This window comes from Opisthocomus hoazin, chromosome 23 (genome assembly GCF_030867145.1).
Source record: "Opisthocomus hoazin isolate bOpiHoa1 chromosome 23, bOpiHoa1.hap1, whole genome shotgun sequence".
Lineage (NCBI taxonomy): Eukaryota > Metazoa > Chordata > Aves > Opisthocomiformes > Opisthocomidae > Opisthocomus > Opisthocomus hoazin.
The window spans coordinates 4378039-4400227 of record NC_134436.1 but is presented as its reverse complement, the minus strand read 5'-3'; the positions used below and the strand labels follow the sequence as shown (position 1 = coordinate 4400227).

General features: G+C 51.9%; 2 protein-coding genes across 2 annotated transcripts in view; both read right to left on the bottom strand.

The window, feature by feature from the left end:
* Positions 1-20199, bottom strand: part of LOC104338342 (protocadherin gamma-C5-like) — a 168859-nt gene extending 148660 nt beyond the window's left edge. Inside the window, exon 1 of the mRNA XM_075441921.1 lies at positions 17616-20199. Within this exon, the coding sequence (XP_075298036.1) occupies positions 17616-20108 (2493 nt within the window). The 5' untranslated portion in view covers positions 20109-20199. The remainder of the gene's footprint in view (positions 1-17615) is intronic.
* LOC142363985 (protocadherin gamma-B1-like) lies at positions 11793-14625 on the bottom strand. The gene is made up of 2 exons (XM_075441909.1): positions 12048-14625; positions 11793-11903 (listed from the first exon to the last, which is right to left on the bottom strand). Exons 1-2 carry the CDS (start codon positions 14493-14495, stop codon positions 11793-11795), a joined length of 2559 nt encoding a protein of 852 aa, XP_075298024.1. The 5' UTR covers positions 14496-14625.
* Positions 20200-22189: the final 1990 nt, after the last annotated feature.

Genomic DNA, 22189 nt, shown 5'->3' with positions numbered 1-22189 from the left:
TCAAACTAATAACTTAGGGTGAATCTCCTCCCCTCTTTTATCACACTTGCTGTTCCACAGAGATGCGGCTTCTACTAAGGTATCCTTTATATCTATACCCCTGGCAACAACAGAACATAAAGATACCCTCACATCTCCTGCCTTTCACTCCCACTGCAGCATGAGCAAAAGGTACAAACACACGACGCATCCCTAAGCAAAGCTTTGCTGTTAATTACAAGTAAACCTACATACACAGGAAGCCAGGACAAGAAAAACAGAAATCAGACAAGCAAGGCAAGGAAGCATTAGAAGAGAAAGTTTCTTCCTCTGGACTATATTATAGAGGGTTTCATTTAAAAAATGGTCAACAGCTCTCAGTAATTTTTCCAATACGTGGCCTGCTAATCTCCCTCAACTCTGAAGCCGTAATGTTAAACGCCTTATCACGGGCCTCTTTCTAAAGCTAAGCCTTCAGAGAAATTACAGCAGATTCTCTATTAGTTTCTCCTTCATTTTGGTTGCACTTAAAATTCTGTCTTGTGTGGCTGAAGTAATTATTTGCGCAAAAAAACAAGCACGGCATGAAATGCAAAATCAGTACCCAGAAATGGGGAAGATGAACCATGACCTTCCAGGAGACAAAAGCCTGAAAGAAAGTGTAATTACCTCTATGAAGAACCTCTGCTTCACAATGTTCCAGGGAAATATGGATAGATAAAGGAGGTTTCACGTAGGAACTATGACCTCTTCCACCCATGCATCATCATTCTATATGCACAGTTATTAAGCAAATACTTTATGATTGGAGGACTGTCATTGCCTTTCAGGACAGGGAATCCAGGATCAGAGCATGAATGGCACAGGTCGTGGCACCAGGCATGAAATCAAACCACTATCACAGAATCAAAGAATCATAGAGTCATGGCATACTTTGAGTAGGAAAGGACATTTAAAGGTCATCTAGTCCAACACTCCTGCAATGATCTGGGACTTCTTTAACTAGATCAAATTGCTCAGAGCCCTGTCTAACCTGACCTTGATTGTTTCTGGGCATGGGCATCTACCACCTCTCTGAGCAACCTTTTCCAGTTTTTCAGCACCTGTGTAGTAAAAAATTTCTTCCTTATAGCTAACTTACATTTAACCTGTGTTTGTTTAAAACCATTACCCCTTGTCATATCATACCAGGCCCTGCTAAAAATTTGTTTCCATTCCTCAGCCAAATCCACACTGAGCCACGTATTGTTCCAGTTCCAAGCCAGCCTCTCACGTTTCTTGCTCTGAGTTCACAGTCTTCCAGTGCACCATGGACAACAGCCAATATTTCAGACATATGTCAGCAACAGGCAAAAGAGCATTTCATTCAGTGACATCTTAGGCAAACAGAGTCTATCAAAGTCATTGTCTTGGCGGCTGAACACCTTCAAGGGACAGATGGAAACTGCTTCCTCAGATCAACAATTACAGGAGATCTTTTAACTATTATATGTTACCAGCCACAAAGAGGCCCAGCTTTAGAGCTTGCCTTTAGCAGCAAGAATGGGAAACCTGCAGAAGTGAAGGAGTCACAGCTTAACATTTCAGATTACGTTAACAGTAGTACGTACACAAGGAGGGTATGTAGGTAGTAAAAAGTGCACATGAGGCTCACAGAGATGCTCACAACAAAGACCACAGCCACAGTTTGTCAAGTAAAAATCATATGTTGGAAAAGACCTCTAAAATCATAATATCCAATCACGAACCCAACACCACCATGCCTACTAAAAGGGTCACACAGATGACCATAACCATCACCCAACAGGGAAACTAACTTTGTAGAAAGACATCAAATGTCTATCAGAAATGTTGTGCACACCACTTCTCCTTACAGAGAATAAGGGTCACAACAGGGAAGCATGCAATGAGATTTTTCTGTCCATACTACTGAATTGAGGAAATGGAAGATGTTCTCAAGTGCATAAGTGAAATGCAGATCTAGTAAAGACTCTGGCGTCATAGTATCACCTCAGAGACACCACCACCCTACTTCAGCACACTGGGCAACTTGGAAGATGGGTGACTCGCAAATGTGCATGTAAAGTGTACATCTGTGCTCGTGAACTACCTTTCATGGAAAACATCATGCAATAGGAAAGCAAAGTGATGAACCCAACACTTGGCCAGTTGGAATCTGAGCACTGTGATGTCCAAAACTGAGACTCCATCATTCTCAGTTTATGTAGACCACCACAGAAGCCTGGGAATTGTCATTGACCTTCCAAATGCCAAATATACTCCTTTAAAAGAAAAGCTGCACAGTTAACTTCTCCTTATTATGGACAATACTTGACGTTCACCGTCTCTGTATGACAAGCAAGAGCTTTCTTCCAGTAACACAGTAAGGAAACATGTCTGTGAAAGTCTTTCTCTTTACAGCTGTAAATATGAACGACATGTATGTGACATTCAGACAAATCATAAAATCATAGAATCATGGGTTGGGAAAGACCTCTAAGATCATCAAGTCCAACCATCCGCCCAACAACACCATGCCAAATAAACCATATCCCGAAATGCCACATGTACATGTTTTATAAACACCTCGAGGGATGGTGACTGAACCTCCTCCCTGGGCAGCCTATTCCAATATCTGACCACTCTTTCAGTAAAGAAATTTTTCCTAATATCTCATCTAAACCTCCCCTTACTCGACTTGAGGCCATTGCCTCTCGTCCTATTGCTAGTTCTATGGGAGAAGAGACCAACACCTGCCTCACTACCACCTCGTTTCAGGTAGTTGTAAAGAGCAATCCGGTCCCCCCTCAGCCTCCTCTTCTCCAGACTAAACAGCCCCAGTTCCCTCAGCCGCTCCTCTTAAGACTTCTTCTCCAGACCCCTCACCAGCCTCGTTGCCCTTCTCTGGACATGCTCCAGCACCTCAATGTCTTTCTTGTAGTGAGGGACCCAAAACTGGACAGAGTACTCGAGGTGTGGCCTCAGCAGTGCCAAGTACAGTGGCACGATCACCTCGGTACTTCTGCTGGCTGCACTGTTCCTGATACAAGCCAAGATGTCGTTGCCCTTCTTGGCCACCTGGGCACACTACTGGCTCATGTTCAGTCGGCTGTTGACCAGCACTCCCAGGTCCTTTTTTTACTGGGCAGCTTTCCAGCTACTCCTCCCCAAGCCTGTAGTGTTGCATGGGGTTGTTATGACCCAAGTGCAGGATCCACCATGTGGCCTTGTTGAAGCTCATACCGTTGGCCTCGGCCCATCCATACAGCCTGTCCAGATCCCTCTGCAGAGCCTTCCTACCACTGAGCAGATCGACACTTCCGCCCAACTTGGTGTCATCTGCAAACTTACTGAGGGAACACTCAATCTCCTCATCCAGATCATTGATAAAGATATTAAACAAGACCACACCCAAAACTGGGCCCTGGAGAATACCACTCATCACCAGCTGCCAGCTGGATTGAACTCCATTCACTACCACTCTCTGCGCTCAGCCTTTCAGCCAGTTCTTTATCCAGCAAAGAGTACACCCATGCAAACCATGAGCAGCTAGTTTCTCCAGGAGGATACTGTGGGGAACAGTGTCCAAGGCCTTACTAAAGTCCAGGTAGATGACGTCTGCAGACTTTCCCTCATCCACTAGGTGGGTCACCCGGTCATAGAAGGAGATCAGGTTGGTGAAGCAGGACCTGCCTTTCATGAACCCATGCTGGCTGGGCCTGATCCCCTGGTTTTCCTTCACATGCCCGGTGAGTGCACTCAGGATGAAATGCTCCATAGTCTTCCCTGGCACCAAGGTCAGGCTGACAGGCCTGTACTTCCCAGGATAGTCCTTCTGGCCGTTCTTGTAGACGGGTATTACACTGGTGATCCTTCAGTCATCTAGGACCTCCCCTGTTAGCCAGGACTGCTGATAGAAGATGGGGATTGGCTTGGCCAGAATCTCTGTCAGTTGCCTCAGCACTCTTGGGTGAATCCCATCCGGCCCCACAGACTTATAAGTAAGTGTCCAGGTGGCATAGCATGTCATTAACTGCTTCCTCCTCGATTATGGGAGGTTTATTCTGCTCTTCTTCCCTATCTTCCAGCACTGGGGGCTGACGTAAAGACTGAGGCAAAGAAGACATTAAGGACCTCAGCCATTTCCTCATCCTTGCTGGCAATATTCCCCCTCACATCCAGTAAGTGTTGGAGACTCTCCTTGGCCCTCTTTTTGTTGTTGATGTATTTGGAAAAGCACTTTTTGTTGTCCTTTACAACACTGGCCAGCCTGAGTTCTAGGTGGGCTTTTGCCTTTCTAATTTCCTCTCTGCATGACCTAACGAGACCCCTGGACTCCTCTTGAGTCACCTGCCCTTTCTTCCATAGATGGTAGACCCTCCTCTTTTTTCTGATACCCAGCAAGAGCTGCCTGTTCAGCCAGGCCAGTCGCCTTCCCCACTGGTTCATCGTGCGGCACATGGGGACCGTGCACTCCTGTGCCTTTAAGACTCCCTCCTTGAAGAATGTCCAGCCTGCCTGGACCCCTTTGCCCTTCAGCACTCTCTCCCAAGGGACCCTCTCAACCAGCATCCTGAACAGGCCAAAGTCTGCCCTGCAAAAGTCCATTGTGGTGGTTTTGCTGGCCCCCCTCTTAACTTCACCTCAAACCAAGAACCCTATCATTTCATCTTCACTAAGCCCAAGACAGCCTCCACCCACCACATTTCCCACCAGTCCTTCTCTGTTAGTAAACTGCAGGTCTAGCGAGGCATCTCCCCTGGTAGGCTCACTTACCAGCTGTGTCAGGAAGTTATCTTCCACACACTCCAGGAACCTCCTAGACAGTTCCCTTTCTGCTGTGTTAAAGTCCTCCACGAGAACAAAGGCTCGCAATTATGAGACTTCTGCCAGCCTCTTGTAGACAGCTTCATCTACCTCTTCATCCTGGTTGGATGGTGTCCTGGGTTTGGCCAGGACAGGGTTAATTTTCACCGGACTCCAGGAAGGGGCACAGCCGGGGGGTGGGGGCGGACCCCACCTGGCCAAACAGAGCCTGGTATTCCATACCATGTGTCATGTGTCGTCATGCTGGGTTCCAGTGTGGGGGGGGCGGCACGGCGGGAACTCACTCGCGGCTTGGGGGGGCGCGGCGCCAGTGCTGTTCGGGAAAGCGGCTGTCTGGGTCGTACGGTTCGTTGTTGTGTTTTCTCCTAATTTGTGTCGTTGTTGTTCCTGTTTCCTTCTGTTTGCTGTTCTGTTAAACTGCCCTTATCCCGACCCACCAGTTTCTGCCTTTTTCTTTTCATTCTCCTCCGCACGCTGGCGGGGGGAGGGGTGGCCGCGTGGTGCTTTTGTTGCCGGCGGCAGCCGAAACCAAAACAGATGGTCTATAGCAGACACCTAGCAGGATGTCTGTCTTGCTGGCTTTCCCTCTCATCTTTACCCACAAGCATTCAACCTTGTGATCACAATCATCGACCTCTATACAATCGAAGCAGTCCTTAACATACAGCGCTGCACCACTCCCTCTCCTTCCTTGCCTGTCGCTTCTGAAGAGCTTATAGCCATCCATCGCAGCACTCCAGTCATGAGAGTCATCCTACCATATTTCTGTGATGGTCATCAAATCATAGCTGTCCTGCTGTACAATGGCTTCCAGCTCCTCCTGTTTGTTGCCCATGCTATGTGCTTTGGTGTAGATGCACTTGAGCTGGGCTGTCGGTCTCACCCCTGACACTGGCATGCCACGCCTGGGCTCATCTATAGTGAGCTGGGTGATGTTCTGTTCCGCCTTCGAACCTAGTTTAAAGCCCTCTCAATGAGCCCTGCCAGCTCATGGGCAAGAATCCTTTCTCCTCTTGGAGACAGTTGGACTCTATCTGATGCCAGCAGGCCCGGTGCCATGTAAACCTCCCCATGATCAAAGAAACCAAAATTCCACCGATGGCACCAGTCTCTGAGCCACCTGTTAATCAGGTGAGGTTTCCTGCCCCTTTCAGTGCTCTTCCCTGCCACTGATGGGATTGAAGAAAACACCACCTGTGCCCCTGATCCTTCAACCAGCCACCCCAGTGTCCTGAAGTCCCTTTTGTTGGCCTTGGGACTTCTATCCGTGGTCTCATCACCACCAACCTGCATTACCAACAGCAGGTAATAATCAGAGAGCCACACCAGACGAGGGAACTTCCTAGCAGTATCCCTAACCTGGGCCCCAGGGAGGCAGTACACTTCCCAGTGGGATGGGTCTGGTTGCAATATTGAGCCCTCTGTTCCCTTCAGAAGGGAGGCACCTATGAAATTACCCTCCTTTTTTTCTTAAGCTGGGGCAGTCATAATACGTGGGGCTGACTGACTCATCCTAGGCAAACCCCTGGATGGACCTTTGCCACATCCTCATTTAGCTGGCCCTCACATTCCAGAGCCCTATATCTGTTGTTTAAGGGCAACTAGGGAGGTGACGGAGGTGGGGAGAAGACTCGCTGGCTTCCCCGAGCAGGGACGCATTTCCATTCCCCCCTGTCTCTTAGGTCTCCTCTATCTGCTTGGTGGCAAGAGGGTAGGGAGTCCTCTGCTTCTTGTGGAGCCGCCTCTTGCTGCCTTGACCTCAGGGATGGCAGGGTGCAGCTCCACCAGTCAATCTCCCTCTCACATTCCCTGATGTTCTTTAACCTCTGCACTTCCTCTTTCAGCTCTGCCACCAGGCTGAGCAGATCATTTACCTGATCTCACCGAACACAGATACTGTCTCTGCTGTCCTCCAGTACAAGTGCCAGGCTCAGGCACGCCCTGCAGCCAGAGGCCTATAACAGATGTGATCTTCAACACATTACTAGACACAAAAGCCCAGCTTTAGCTCACCACAACATTCAAGGCAAGAATTTAACACATGCAGAGAGGAAGGGATCACAAAGTAGTATTCTAGATTATGGCTTGTAGGGAAGGTACATAATTCAGGTGTTTAGTAGGGAATGAATAAACAGCTGGCTCTTCCCAAAGCTCATTTATATCATTTGTCAGAAGTACATAATTAAGCTGTTAGTTAAGAATTAACGACAACATGCAAACACACAGGAAGAACCTCCCAGGTCTTCCAACACAGCTCGATTAATGTGTTCTACTGAAACTTGCTTGAAGATGAAACTCTTGATTTTGCGTGATACTACAAACTAGCGTGAATGGGGAAAGGAGAAAAAGTGTCTCTTCTGTCCTTCAACAGCCCCTCATGATTAGTGCCCAGGACTCAGCACTCTAACCCTATACAACCTGTATCGTATTCTTCAACCCTTGTAATTTACAAGCACTTATCATCTCAGGGCCAGCTGCCCAGACCATTTCTCTTCAACAAGCACCACCATCACATCACGGACTTCATATCTTAGATTATCTATACATTCCCCATGACAAGAAGGCAGACACATTTCCCTGCTCACTACACTTCAGAGAAGAAACACCAAGGTTCTAAAACTAAAAGGGCTGTCATGTGGGAGAGACTGGGTCAGGGAACATCTGCACAGGGTCAATCTGCCCCTCCTTACTTCTAACCTTGCACCTTGAATTTCTTCCCTCCCACCCTCGTATGGCTCATGCCGTAGCATGTATTTTAGAATCAATGCACGTTCAGCTCCGTTTTGAACAAGTCAGCCTAAAAAAGATGGGCAATCAGGAAAACACATCCCCCGTTCCCTCCAGTACTACTTCACATGCAGCCACCCACAGACTTCGTCAAGCAGGAAACAACTTTTATGATACTCTTTCATCTCCATAACAGACATTGTCATGGAACCAGCTTCTTCAGATGTGAACATTAAAAGAGGAGGAGTCAGGAAAACACACCTTTTGTGTCTTCCAGTAACCCTTCACGGACTTACTCAAACAATCACAACTTTTGCACTGTCAGTTCACGGACTTCCTACAGATGTCTTCACTTCTCTGTATGAAGCACCAAGACACATCTATGCATACACTACACTTCAGAGAAGAAATATCGAGGTTCTAAAAACAGAACAGCAACTGTCCTCCAGAAGAGACTGGGTCAGCAAACAGCGTGTGACACAGTAGAGGCGTGATAAAATCACAAAGTGCTGCTGGAACATGCCTTGCTAAATAGATTGTCCCCAGCTTTCCTGTAGGCTGTCTTTATGTACTGAAAGTCCACACTAAGACCTGCCTGCAGTCTTCTCTTCTCTAGGCTGAACAACACCAATTCCCTCAGCCTGTCCTCATAGGAGAGGTGCTCCAGATTTAAAATAATTTTTGTGACCCTCCTCCGGACCTGCTCCAACAGTTGCATGTCCTTCTTGTGCTGAGGGCTCCACAGCTGGACGCAGTACTGCAGGTGAGGTCTCACGTGGCAGAGTAGAGGGGCAGAATCCCCTCCCTCAACCTGCTGGCCTCGCTTATTTGATGCAGCCCAGGATACGGCTGGCAATCTGGGCTGCAAGCGCACATCGTTGGCTCACGTCCAGCTTTTCATCCACCAGTACCCCCAAGTGCTTTGCAGCAAGGCCGCTCTCAATCCAGTCATCTCACAGTCTGTATTGAAACTGGAGATTGTCCTGACCCAGGTGCAGGACCTTGCACTTGGCCTCATGAGGTTCACACAGGCCCACCTGTCCAGCTCATCCTGAGCTCTTAGGATGACATCCCATCCTTCCGGTGTGTCAGCTGCAGCACTCACCTCGGTATCATCAGGAAACTCGCTAAGGGTGCACTGGATCTTGCTGTCTATGTCATTGATGAAAATATTAAACTGCACTGGTCCCAGTACAGACACCTGGGGGACACCACTTGTCACCAATTACTTGGGAAGAGGAAGCTCACATGGCATGACAATATAGATGGGCTCTGAACAGGGAAAGGAGAACACATGTCTCTTGTGCCCTTCAACAACTCTGCAAACAGCTCCCTCGACCCTTCTCTTTAACTCTACACAACTTACATACTGTTCTTCGACCGTCCCAGTTGACAAGTACATGTCATCACAGGGCCAGCTGCCCAGACCTTTTCTCTTCAACAAGCACCACCATCACACTCTGGACTTCACATAGATTGTCCTTACATCTCCGTGGGAAGAAGGAAGATGCATTTCTCTGCTCAGTGCACTTCAGAGAAGAAACACCAAGGTTCTAAAGGTAAAAGAGGATCTGTCCTCCAGGAGAGACTGGGTCAGGGACTATCTGCAAAAGGTCAGTCTCCCTCTCCTTACATCTCACATTGCACCTTCATTTTCTTCCCTCCCGCCTTCCTATGGTTCTCACCATAGCATGTATTTTAGAGTCAAGGCACATCCATCTCTGTTTTCAATAAGTCAGCCTTAAGAGACAGGGAATCAGGAGAACACATCTCCCGTTTTCTTCACTAGCCCTCCACGTGCAGCCACACACAGACTTTGCCAAATACTCAACAACTTATCCAGGTTTTATCCATCTTCATAACTGGCACACAGACATCGACACAGGACCAGATCTTGCCAGCCCATTCCTCCAACCACTGCACAAACATTAAAGCACAGATACATACAAAGGCATTTTGGTGCTCACCATGTTATCATGGAGAATCAGAAAGGCTGAGAAAAGTAGAAACAACCAGCAGCTACGTTATACACAGGGACATTAACGTTCCTTTTATGATCCAGCTGAAACAAAACTGCTGCTGGGAAGACGCCTGACCTGTGAATCACGCCACCTTCCATTTAATAATAATCCAATACATCCCTACAGAAGAGCTAACAGTGATAAGGAGAAAAGATGTGCAAAAATTTCCAACGGACAACTTTTCCTTACCATGGAAAATATTTGACTTCTGACCACACGTGTGGGACAAGGAAGAGCTTTTTTCCAGTAACATTTGAAGGAAACAATCTATGAAATTATTTGGCACATAGGGTAGGTACATATTTCAGGTATTTAGTAGGAAATGCATAAACAGTTGGCTCGTCCCAAAGCTCCCCTTGTGGTGCTTGGCATAACTACATGATTGAGTTGTTAGTTAACATTGATAACAACCTGCAAACACACAGGAAGAACCTCCCAAGTCTCCCAATACAGCTGGAGTAACAAGTGTTCTAGCCCTACTTGTTTGGGAAGATGAAACTCACATTGCATGATACTACGATGGGTGTGGAACAGAGAAAGGTGATACCATACGTCTTCCGTCCTTCAAGAGTCCCTCATGAACAGCTCTCAGGACTCTCCTCTCCAACCCTTCACAGCCTGCATGATTTTCTTTGACCCTCATAATCAACTTGTATCGTGTTCTTCAACCCTCGTAATTTACAAGCACATATCATCACAGGCAAGAATCTCAGATCATTTCTCTTCGACATGCACCACCACCACACCACGGACTTCACATACATTTCTTTATAACTCCATATCAAGAAGGAAGACACTTATCTCTGCTCACTAGTCTTGTGGGAAGAAACATTAAAGGCACAAAATTAAAAGGGGAGAACTCCTCCAGGAGAAATTGCTTCAGGGAACATGTGCAGAGGAGGACTATTCCCCCTCCTTACATCTCCCCCTGCACCTCCCACTTCTCCTGTCCTGCCCTCCTATGGCTCTTGTCATAGCATGTATTTTCAAGGCAAGGCACATCCAGCTCCCTTTTAAGTAAGTCAGCCTAAAGAGACGTGGAATCAGGAAAACACAGGTCCCGTTTCCTTCACAGAAGTTGTCAAATAGTCAACAACTCTTATAATACTCTTCATGATAATACACCAATGGGAAAGTGGGTGTTTTAGCGTAAATGTAAGAGTACTGGTAACTGTTGCTTGAAACGTGTAAATGTTTACCGCCTGTTAGACAAAGTGTGCTAGCTTTGTGAAGTCACCACCTCGCACCTATCTCTGTGCAGATGTGAAATGAAACGCAAAACGTCCACCAGAGCAAATCCTTCAAGTTAAACGCTATCCACCAGGACAAACATTTATTCCACAAAACATGCAAAAAAAGGATTACGAAAAGAAGACAGGCTCTGAAATATAAAGCGCGGTTTGTTTGGGGGAATTTTGTTGGTGTTATTGTTTTGTATTTTCTTTTTCGGAATTCCCATCTCACGCCATAACCACTGTAGAAAAGACAAATCTGGAACAGTAAAAAAAATACCACCCAGGATGGAACATAAAATGAGAAATAGCTGCGCAGAGAACTCGGAGCAACCATGCCTGGACAAAATTAATTCGTTCTACTCATGCTGCCATTTAGCAGCAGCCTTCTCCAAAAGATAGGAGGGCACACGGCAGGGGAACAATCTCTAACTTCTCCGTTCATGGAGCCTCATGCACGTTTCCTTTGGAAGTTCAACACCAAACAGCATTAAGCAACGGGGCTTTGTTCAGCTGCGAAACAAAGACAGCTTTGGGAAAAAGAAATCAGGAACGAAAGAACAACAAACATCAACCATGTTTCAGCGACCGAGTCCTGTAGAATTAGCGGATCTCTTTGTACACAGGAAGGATCCGCCTGCACTGCTACTAACATTGCAGACAAGTTTCGAGTCAAAACTTCCCAGCTCAACCAGAAGCTGAACCTGTGACCACCGATGAACCAAAAAGTGCCTACTGCCTGCTCTGAGTGGAAGGGGTTTACCACGTTGCTTCTATCGTTCCTTCACGGACAGACGGACCAGCACTTCCCACCCACTCCACTCACTGGGGAAACTCAGGAGTAAGAGGACGGAGTTCCAGAAAGGTCCAAGGATCCCATTCTGCACAGCGAAGACACGCGGTCACCCTTACTAACGAGACCATTTTGGACAGGACAGGTTTTGTAAACAACTTATTTTGCCTGGTGGACATCCAGCATCAGCAGAGCTGTTTACACCGAAGAGGTTCATAACGCTTGGGTCGTTTCATCCAGCACAAGCTGAACGGCAAGAGCCTCTCCGCCGAGCCGACACGGCTGACAGCGGATCAGGCAGCACGTGCCGTTTAGCACTGCCTGCTGCCGAAAAAGTACCGTTAACGGATTAATTCATCCGTCCCTGGGAACACAGGTCGGCACTAGCCGCCAAAGCAGACACAGGAGGCGCAACAGCCCAGCACCGCCAGCCCGAGGTTAGGAAAGGCGCCGAGAGAAGGACCGCGCGGGCTTACCAACCTGCGGTGCGTCGGGGTGGGCGGGCGGCTCTCCCGCGCCGGCGCTGCTGCTTGGGCTCGGCTTCGCGCAGGGCTCCCCGCCGAGCAGCTCCTCCGCGGGCAGGCTGGGCAGCGGCGGCGGCAGCCAAGCGCCGTCGGCCACGGCGCGGCCCGGCGCCACGCACAGGTTGTAGGAGTAGGGCAAGGTGCCCTCGCAGAAGTCGGCCGGGAAGGCGGCGCCGGCCACCGAGAAGCGCTGCGCGCCCAGGCAGCGCAGGACGGCGGGCGGCCCGGCCCGGCGCACCCGCGCCAGCACGGCCAGCGCCACGCTCAGCAGGAACAGGGCGGAGAGGAGCGCCAGCGCCAGCACCAGGTAGAACTGCAGCTCCGCCGGCGAGTCGGCGCCCGCCGCCCGCTCGCTCAGCTCCGGCAGCGCCTCCTGCAAGCTCTCGGCCAGCACCACGTGCAGCGTGGCCGTGGCCGACAGCGCCGGCTGCCCGTGGTCCTTCACCACGGCCACCAGCCGCTGCTTCGCCGCGTCCCTCTCCGACACGGCCCGCGCCGTGCGCACCTCGCCGCTGTGCAGCCCCACGCGGAACAGCGCCGGCTCCGCCGCCTGCACCAGCTCGTACGACAGCCACGCGTTGCGCCCCGCGTCCGCGTCCACCGCCACCACCTTGGCCACCAGGTACCCGGCCTCGGCCGACCGCGGCACCACCTCGAACGCCGCCGGCACCGACTCCGCCCCCGCCGCCCCCGCCGCCGGCCACAGCACCCGCGGCGTGTTGTCGTTGCGGTCCAGCACGAAGACGCGCACCGTCGCCGTCGAGCTCCGCGCCGGCGACCCGCCGTCCTGCGCCCGCACCGCCACCGCGAACTCGCGGCACTGCTCGTAGTCGAACGAGCGCTGCGCGTACACCGCGCCGCTCCGCGCCTCCACCGACACGTACGGCGCCGCGCCCGCGCTGCCGCCCGCCAGCCAGTAGCTCACGCGCCCGTTGGCGCCCGCGTCCGCGTCCCGCGCGCGCACGCGCACCACCGGCGCGCCCGCCGCGTTGTTCTCCGCCATGTAGGCGCTGTAGGCGGCCTCCTCGAACACCGGCGCGTTGTCGTTCACGTCCGACACCTCCAGCACCAGCGCCGTGCGGCTCGACAGGGCCGGGCTGCCCCGGTCCCTGGCAGCGATGGTGATATTGTAAGCGGAGACATTTTCTCTGTCCAGGGAACTGGCTATTATTAGTTTATAGGTGTTCTCTGATGACGGTTCTAGTCTGAAAGGCAAATCGCCGTGGATGTTGCAGCTCACTTGTCCGTTATCTCCCGAGTCTCTGTCACGGACATTGATCACAGCTACAACTGTGCTCGGGACCGAATCCTCTGGTATCGGGTTCAAGATTGGCAGCAGGGAAAGGGTTGGCGCGTTGTCGTTCACGTCTATAACATCTATGTGCACTTTGGCGTGCGCGCTGAGCCCGCCCCCGTCCTTGCCTTCAACAGTAGCTTCGTAGTATTTCCCTTCTTCGTAATCTAAGGGGCCTATAACCTTCATTTCCCCTGTCCTGGAGTCCAGAGTGAAGAGCTGGCGAGCACTGTTTGAGATGTGACTGAAAGTGTAGGTGATTTCTGCATTTGCACCTTCGTCGCCGTCAGTAGCTTTCACCTGAAAAGCTAAGGAGCCCTCCGGCAGATTTTCCAGCAGTCGAACCTTGTAGAGCTCTTTGGTGAATACCGGCGGATTGTCATTTGCGTCAGTCACTTTAATCTTGATCTGGACGGTCCCGGACCGGACTGGATCCCCGCTATCCACCGCTGTCAGTATCAAATGGTGATTTCTCTGTTTTTCTCGATCTAAGCTTTTCTCCAGTACTAGTTCTGCCTGTTTTGTCCCGTCAGGACTCTCCCTTACTGCAAGGGAGAAGAGCGGGTTGGGGGTAAGTTGGTAATTTTGTAACGAGTTCGCCCCCACGTCGGGGTCTCTGCCGCTGCCCAGTGGGAACCTGGCCCCGGGAGGCGTAGACTCGATCATTTCCATGGCAACAAGTTCTCTGTCAAACTGCGGCGCATTGTCATTGATATCCTGGATAGTAACGCTCACATGAAATATATTGAATGGGTTTTCCACGACTGCCTCCAAACTGAGGACACAGGGCGACACAGCCCCGCAGATGCCCTCTCGGTCTATCCTCTCGTTTACCCGCAGATCTGCATTATCTTCCCCGAGACTGAAATATTGCTTTTCGTCCCCAGAGACTATTCGCAGCTTGCGTGCCGGCAGCTCCGCCGGGCTCAGCCCCAGGTCTCGCGCCAGCGGCCCCACCAGCGAGCCTCGGCCCAGCTCCTCGGCGATGGCGTAGCGGATCCGCTCCGGCGCCGCCCGGCAGCACACCGGCAGCAGCACGACCAGCAGCGCAAGCCGCCTGGCGACTACCCGACCCCGCGCTGCCGGTACGACATCCATCCTCTTCTGTGCTCAAGCGTATTCTGCAGACGATTTAAAAATAGGCTTTTCGCGCAGCTGTATCTGCACCTGAGAGAAACAAATATATGAAATCCCTGTTGCCGGTCGGAGGACTGGCTGAGTCGACAAACCCTGCTCTCCTCTCTGCTCTAGTCCTTGCGGAGCGGCACTGCGCGGGCGTCAGGGCCGGGGAGGAGCCGACGGCGGAGCCACTTCTCCGCCTTGGCCGACAGTGACACCCTGAGTCCGTGTCTGAGAACCGCAGCGTCCGAGAGGAAGGGAACCGCCCGAAGGTCCTGCTACGCACGTCCTTAAATAGCACTCACGCGCGGGGTGGAAAATACAGATCTTGTCAGGAGCGCGAAACGGAAAACTTGTTTCTGTGCTAAAGCGGTGCAGCTAGGATTTCCCGTTGTCTGAATTCCTTACACTTGCAAGTCTTGTGCAGGACAAATCCTTCCTCGTTGCTCGGAGGACGTGGGGCAGGATCTCTGTCTCTGCCTCACGGTGATCTTACTGGTCTCCAGGGTGAGGGCGCGGGCGTGTCCCCGCTACCACCTCTCATCACCGTGAGAGAAATGGCAGGACGAGACGAACGCTAAAGCACTGCTCATAGATAGTGGGTTTGTTTTCGATAGTTGGAAGATCCCAAGCTAGTACCCATCTTTCCCACTTTGAACAATGATCGCTGATGGAGGAGGAAAGCCGGGAATCCCAGCTGCTGACGAAACCATAGCGGTCACACCCGACCTACCGGATCCCACCTCTCTCGGCATTCGAAAACCAGCATCTTCATATCAATGCCATACAACCCAACCCCGAATTTCTTTTGTCTGTGTCAAACCACATCCTAATGTCCTAAGCTGGCCGTTATTGCAGTGGGTCTCAAACTTTAAGAATATTTTCTGGCAAATGTTGACAGTGATTACTCTTGCTTGAACAAGGCAATAGAAAAGAGACAGATCCCACCCTCGTGAAAAGCCATTGTATCTCACCTGTACATGGAAACCTCATCTCTCTGACGGTGAAGAAAATAAGAGACCTGAAGGAATGCTGAATCATCACAGCCCCTTACGCGGAAGACTAGAAATAGTTAGAAAACCCTCCACACTACTTACCCGGTGGAGTAGCTCTCGCATACACACCAACCCTGAATTTCTGTAGATGCCAGTGTGAAGACCTCCTCCCCTTCTCAGTAAAGCGTCTTTAGAAAACATGTCTTCCTGCTAACGCTGGCCATTCACCCAGTGGACGGCAGTTTCTTTTCTTATAGTTGCCCCTATACACCACCCACGGTAACAAATTAATAACCTATCAGAACCAGAAGTTGGTTTGAACTTGTAGTGTTTCAGGAGTCAAGAGCTAGGAAGCATGTGGGCATCTCTATATAAGGTCGAGGGAAGGATGTGGATACCTATATAGGGAAAGAGGGACTCTGCTGAAACATGTCAGCGTCAGTTTGCTGTCTTCTATATAGTGCGAACTGCGTATGGCAACCCACACACATATTCGTGCATCTCCACATACCGAAGAACCCTCCAAATCACGGTTCTGAAGAGGAGATCAATATGTCCTAGTTCCAGGAATTTCTCTTCCCCATTGTACACGAGCCTGCTGGCCACAGCACAGTTAAGTCCCAGGGGGACGCAGCTAACAACCAGTCTGCATCACAGAGGGAAACTCCCATATGCCTATCGCATGTGAGTTTGTGTCTCATGGACGACAGCAGAAAGTGGTAAGGACCACGAGGTTAGTTCATGTGAAGCATAAGGTGATGTCTCATATTACGTTCCCACCACACACAAAATCACAAGTACAAACTCACAATATTTTAGCAAGCTCTAGGATCAGCACAAAAAATCTATGCGAACATTCACCGGGAACTTTAAGGTACGATTTTCTCTCAACTTGAAAGCAGTCATTATTATGTGACACTAGTTTATTTTCCCTAAATGAAGCGATAAAGTGTATCACCAGCCTAAATAGCAGAATAACAAACAATAAAGTAACATAATATTATTCATTAATTATATTCCAGAAGTGCTAACAACCTGTTTAGTCAATGATGAATGATGAATGCCATTAATATTCTGTTTCTGATCCTGCTCAAACAAATCTGCTGTCGGGAAGACAACAGACCCTGATAATCATGTAAACTTCCATTTGATAATAAAGCAATACGTCTGTTCAGAAAAGCTAATAGTGACAAGGAAGACCGGTATTACACATGTCGGGATAAAACAAGTAACGACCTGGCACATAACAAAACACCATCAGAACAAGAGGTATGAGCACAGGGAGTCTCTGCACATGAGGCTAAGCCTCGCCTTCCCTGCAAAGACACAGCATATCAACAGCTTAAATAGCAGATTAACAAACAATAAAGCAGTGTAATATTATTCATTAATTCTATTCCTGAAATCCCAAAAGATGGCTCAGTCAATGACCAATGACCAGTAATGGAGGAAAAAAGGCAGGCCACTACCAAGACAATCTGACTTTCTTTTGAAATGTTTTTCATCTGTCTTCTAGGAAATATACTCCATTTTGATGTCTAGGCCCGTGCACTAACTGACAATTACAGGTCTGTAGACTCCAAAGGTTAAGTCACGAAGCCAAGCAGTGGAAAAAAACTCAATGGGATATCTGGGGAATTTTTCATCATGTAATACGAATCTCTTCATAGAACTTGGATTTGCCCAATTCTACTAGTGTTTCAGAGCAGATGCAGGGGGTGGCAACGAAACTGTAAGAAATTCTAAGAACTGGGTACTAGTGATGCCCGAGCAAGCCGAGCAAGAAGTACTTCAACAATTGGAAGGAAGTGCCAGAGGAAGAACTAGAGGCTGAAAGTTCCTTGTGCGGTTACACATGCAATGGAACGTTCCAAACTTACAGAAAGCTGAGTATGATGACCTCTGCCCAGCGGGCACAGAACACGGCACATAAGACACACACAGCAGACCCAGAATGCGTTCAGGAGGTGACATACACGAGCTGGCCATCATCATAAAACGTGACTTCCAAGACTGTAAACCGTGCGCTTTTAAACGCCTTTGGCTACTCTTAGGAATGCTGAGCACCACACACACGAAAGCAGGTTGAAAAAAACTAACGTACCTGGAAGGAGGCTTGGTCACTATTGTCGGCACTGTGATCTCCCGTAGGGACGAGATCACCCGAAGCCTGAGCGGGCGGCCGGGCCGGGAGGGTGTCGCAGCAGCTGCCGCCCGACAAGCGGAGCTGGCTCTTGCGCGAGTCGGCGGTGAGCGACACCTCGTGCGAGTAGGAGTGCAGGAAGGCGCGGACGCCGTCGATGCCCACGAAGTGCGAGGCCGGGACGCCGCGCAAGGCTCCGCTGCCCGCCGCCGGCAGCTGCGAGCAGCGCCAGCGCCGCAGGCACAGCGCCAGCAGCAGCAGCAGGAAGGCGAGGAAGAGGCAGGACACGGCCGCCACGGCCAGCACGAGCCACCGCGTCAGGCCGCCGGCCGGCTCGCCCGGCGCCGCCGCCGCGCTGCCCAGCTCCGACAGCAGCTCGGCCACGCTCTCGGCCAGCACCACCGTCAGCGTGGCCGTGGCCGACAGCGCCGGCCGCCCGTGGTCCTTCACCACCACCACCAGGCTCTGCCGCGCCGCGTCGCGGGCCAGCGGCACGCGCGCCGTGCGTACCTCGCCGCTGTGCAGCCCCACGCGGAACAGCCCCGGCTCCGTCGCCTTGGCCAGCTCGTACGACAGCCACGCGTTCTGCCCCGCGTCCGCGTCCACCGCCACCACCTTGGCCACCAGCGCCCCGGGCTCCGCCGAGCGCGCCGCCAGCTCCACGCCCGCCCAGCCCCAGCCCCAGCCCGAGCCCGAGCCCTGCGCCGGCGGCGGCGGCGGGTACAGCACCTGCGGCGCGTTGTCGTTCTCGTCCACGATCACGAGCCGCACCGACACGTTGCTGCTCAGCGCCGGCGCGCCGCCGTCCTCCGCCCGCACCCACAGCCCCACCTCGCGCACCTCCTCGTAGTCGAACGAGCGCAGCGCGTACAGCGCGCCCGTCTCCGCCTGCACCGACACGTACGACGAGAGCGGCGCGCCCCGCACCCGCCCCTCCCACAGCCGGTACCGCACGCGCGCGTTCTGCCCCCAGTCCGCGTCCGCCGCCCGCACCGTCAGCACCAGCGCGCCCGCCGCGTTGTTCTCGGGCAGCCGGGCGCTGTAGCTCGCCTCCGCGAACACCGGCGCGTTGTCGTTCACGTCCAGCACCCGCAGCGCCAGCACCGCGCTGCTCCACAGCGCCGGCGACCCGCCGTCCGCCGCCCGCACCGTCACGTTGTACTCCGACACCTCCTCCCGGTCCAGCTCCCTCGCCGTCACCACGCGGTAGTAGTCCTCAAAGGCTTTCTCCAGACGGAACGGGAGGCTCTCGGCGATGCTGCACCGCACCTCGCCGTTCGTCCCCGAGTCCCGGTCCTGCACGTGCAGCAGGGCCACCACCGTCCCCGACGGGGCATCCTCCGAGATCTCCTTCAGCGCCGACGACACTGTCAATTCAGGCTCGTTGTCATTCACATCGGTCACGGCGATCGCGACTTTGGCTGTGTTGTAAAGCCCGCCTCCGTCTTCTGCTTGCACCTCCAGTTCGTAGGAGTCGCTTTCCTCGAAATCCAGGCTCCGCACCAGCGTGATCACTCCCGACTCACCGTTCAGATTAAATATCTGTGAGGCTTTCTCTGTGATTTTTTTCAAGGAATATTTCACGTGCCCGTATAGTTCCTCGTCGGCGTCGGTGGCAGTGAGGGTGACGAGGACGGAGCCCACGGGCACGTCCTCCGGCACACGCACCGTGTACTCCGCCTGGCTGAACACGGGCGCGTTGTCGTTCGCGTCCAGCACCGCCACGCGGATCCGCGCCGTGCCCGTCCGCGACGGCTCGCCACCGTCACTCGCCCTCAGCACCAGCTCGTGAAACGCCGCCTCCTCCCGGTCCAGCGCCTTCGCCAGCACCAGCTCGGGACGCCGATCGCCGCCGGGGCCCGCCTGCAGGGCCAGCGAGAAGTGCTCGTCGCCTCTCAGCTCGTAGTTCTGCAGCGAATTCGGTCCCACGTCCGGGTCGTGAGCCTCGGCCAGGGGAAACCGCGACCCCGGCGCTGTCATCTCGCTCATTCTCAGTTGCATTTCTGCCTCTCGGAAGCTTGGGGCGTTGTCGTTAATGTCCATGATCTCCACTTCGATTCCGTAAATCTTTATTTCCCCCTCCACTATCACCTCACAGCGCAGAACGCATTTCTCCAGCAGCCGGCACAGCTGCTCTCTGTCTATCCTCTCCGCCGTCACTAAATGTCCCGTCTTCCCGTGCAGAGCGAAATATTGCGTCCTACCTTTGTCCAAGATGCTGAGGTCTCGATGGCGGAGCGCCGGCAGCTGCAGCCCTAGGTCCTTGGCCACGTCGCCCACGAACGAGCCCTTCGGCATCTCCTCGGGAATCGAGTAGCGTAGCTGCCCCCACGCCGCCTCCCACGCCGCCACCAGGACGCACCACAGCAGGGCTCGCTCCCGCCGGCCGCTGCCTTGTCCTCTCTCCGCCATCGCAAAGCCCGGCAGCAGCTGCCCGCTCGCCCCTCCGCCCATCACATCCGGCCTGCGGGTAGCCACTGTCGCTGCGCTCCTCCCGCCGAGGCTTTCCGCGAGCAGCCCCTGCTCGGCTCGCTCCCACCGCGCTGCTGTGGGCTCGGACCGTGCAGCCCCGCGGCTCGCTCGCCTCCTCGCCGATGCTCCGGCGGCCGCCGCCCCGTTCGGCCCATCGCGAGCCAACAGCGACACTCGCAGCCACTGACAGGAACTGCAGCGTGCGGGCGCTTGGAAGCGGCTTCCACTCGTGCTCGGCGAACAACGCTTGCCGCAGCCCCGCTCTTGCGATCATCCCCGATAACAGTGCTTACAGAATCAGGGGTCGTGCATGGATCTCAGACAAGTCTTTCCCACTGCGTTGTTTCGTAGAACCATAGAATGGTTTGGGTTGGAAAGAACCTTTAAAGGTCATCTAGTTCAACCCCCCTCCACAACAAGCATGGATATCTTAACCACATCAGGTGACTTCGAGCCCCTTCCAGCCTGACTTTGAAAGTTTCCAGGTTTGAGTCATCTACCACTTCTCTGGGATGCCTGTTCCAGTGTTTCACCACCCACATCATAAAATAATTGCTCGTATCTAGTTGTAATATACCCTCTTTTAGTTTAAAGCCATTACCCCTTGTCCTATCGCTACATACCCTGTTAAAAAGCCTGTCCCCATCTTATAAGCCCCCTTTAAGTATTGAAAGGCCACAATAAGTCTACCTGAAGCCTGCTCTTCTTCAGGCTAAACAACCACAACTTTCTTCGCTTGTCCCCAAAGGAGAGGTGTTCCAATCCTCTGATCATTTTTGTGGCTCCCTTCTGGACCCACTCTACAGGACTTTTTCTTGTACTGAGGGCTCCAGAACTGGATGCAGGACTCCAGGTGAAGTCACACTAAAGCAGAGTAGAGGGGCAGAATCACCTCCCTTGAACTGTGAACTCCATCAGTGCATGATCACTGCAGCACTGGCTGCCTCCAATCTTGATGTCTCTGAAAAGCTCACTTGAGTTAGTGAACAACTAGTGAACTCCAGAACTGTGTCTCCTTTCATTGGGCTGTTGATTACCTGAGCTAAAGCAGTTAACCTTCTGAAACAGCATCTCTGATGAGCCCCTTGGGAAAGCTCAGCAGTGGGTTCAGACCCTTCAATACAAGAAACAGCCTTCCCTTCTCATAGGGTAAAATCATAGTAAACCCTCGACATATGAACTGCATCAGACACATGAACCATGAGTTGCAACAACCCCAGCAGCAGCAGTTTTACACTGGGAGAGGCTGATTCCTTGTCAGCTCAGTAAGAGACACACGCTGATTCTCGAAAATGTTATTAACAACCATCTTTATTACCGCTCATGCTACTGGAAGAGATTATCACAGGTAATCACACATCCCTTTAGCTGCAGAGAACCCTGAGCAGAGTAGCTTCACACAGGATTCCAGCCACATACAGTGTGCCATGCAAACCCTGGTCACAGAAAAGAAAGAGTGCCCCCATCCAAGTGGTTCAGCCATTATAACACTTTCCTGCAAGCAAGTAAATCTGTTTGTTATTTCTAGTGTCACAGGAAAAGAAGTACGCATGTGGACTTCTTACTCTCAGGTGCCTTTCTTGCCAGTAGCAAGTGGGAGCTGCCTGTAGGCTGCTCTGCAATGAGCTGGCCAAGTTCATCCTGCTGACCAGGCATTTATGTAGCACAGCAAAGGACAGCACAGCACAGACCTGTTAACTGGATTAACTGGACTGTGGGTCACTAAATTCTCAATGTGCGGTGGTCTTCTGGTCAGCATCATTACACCAGTCTGTCCTCAGGAACTTGCTTTTTTATCAAGGCCTAGGAAACAGGGGCAGCTGTTGTTCTGTGCATTTCTCGAGAGTGAGTCCTCTCCCTCGTAGCAGTTTTCACCCACTAAATACTCACCTCTTGTTGCTTCCCAAAAGACTTCCACAAAGAAACATAGATGCTGTCTTTGTGCCATCCATCGCCCAAAACATTTTGAATTAAAACACGTTGTGCTCCACCACCTCACAGTTCATCCCTGGACATAGTGCTGAGTGACACAATTAAGCGGTGGACTTCGTAGTGCTAGGGTA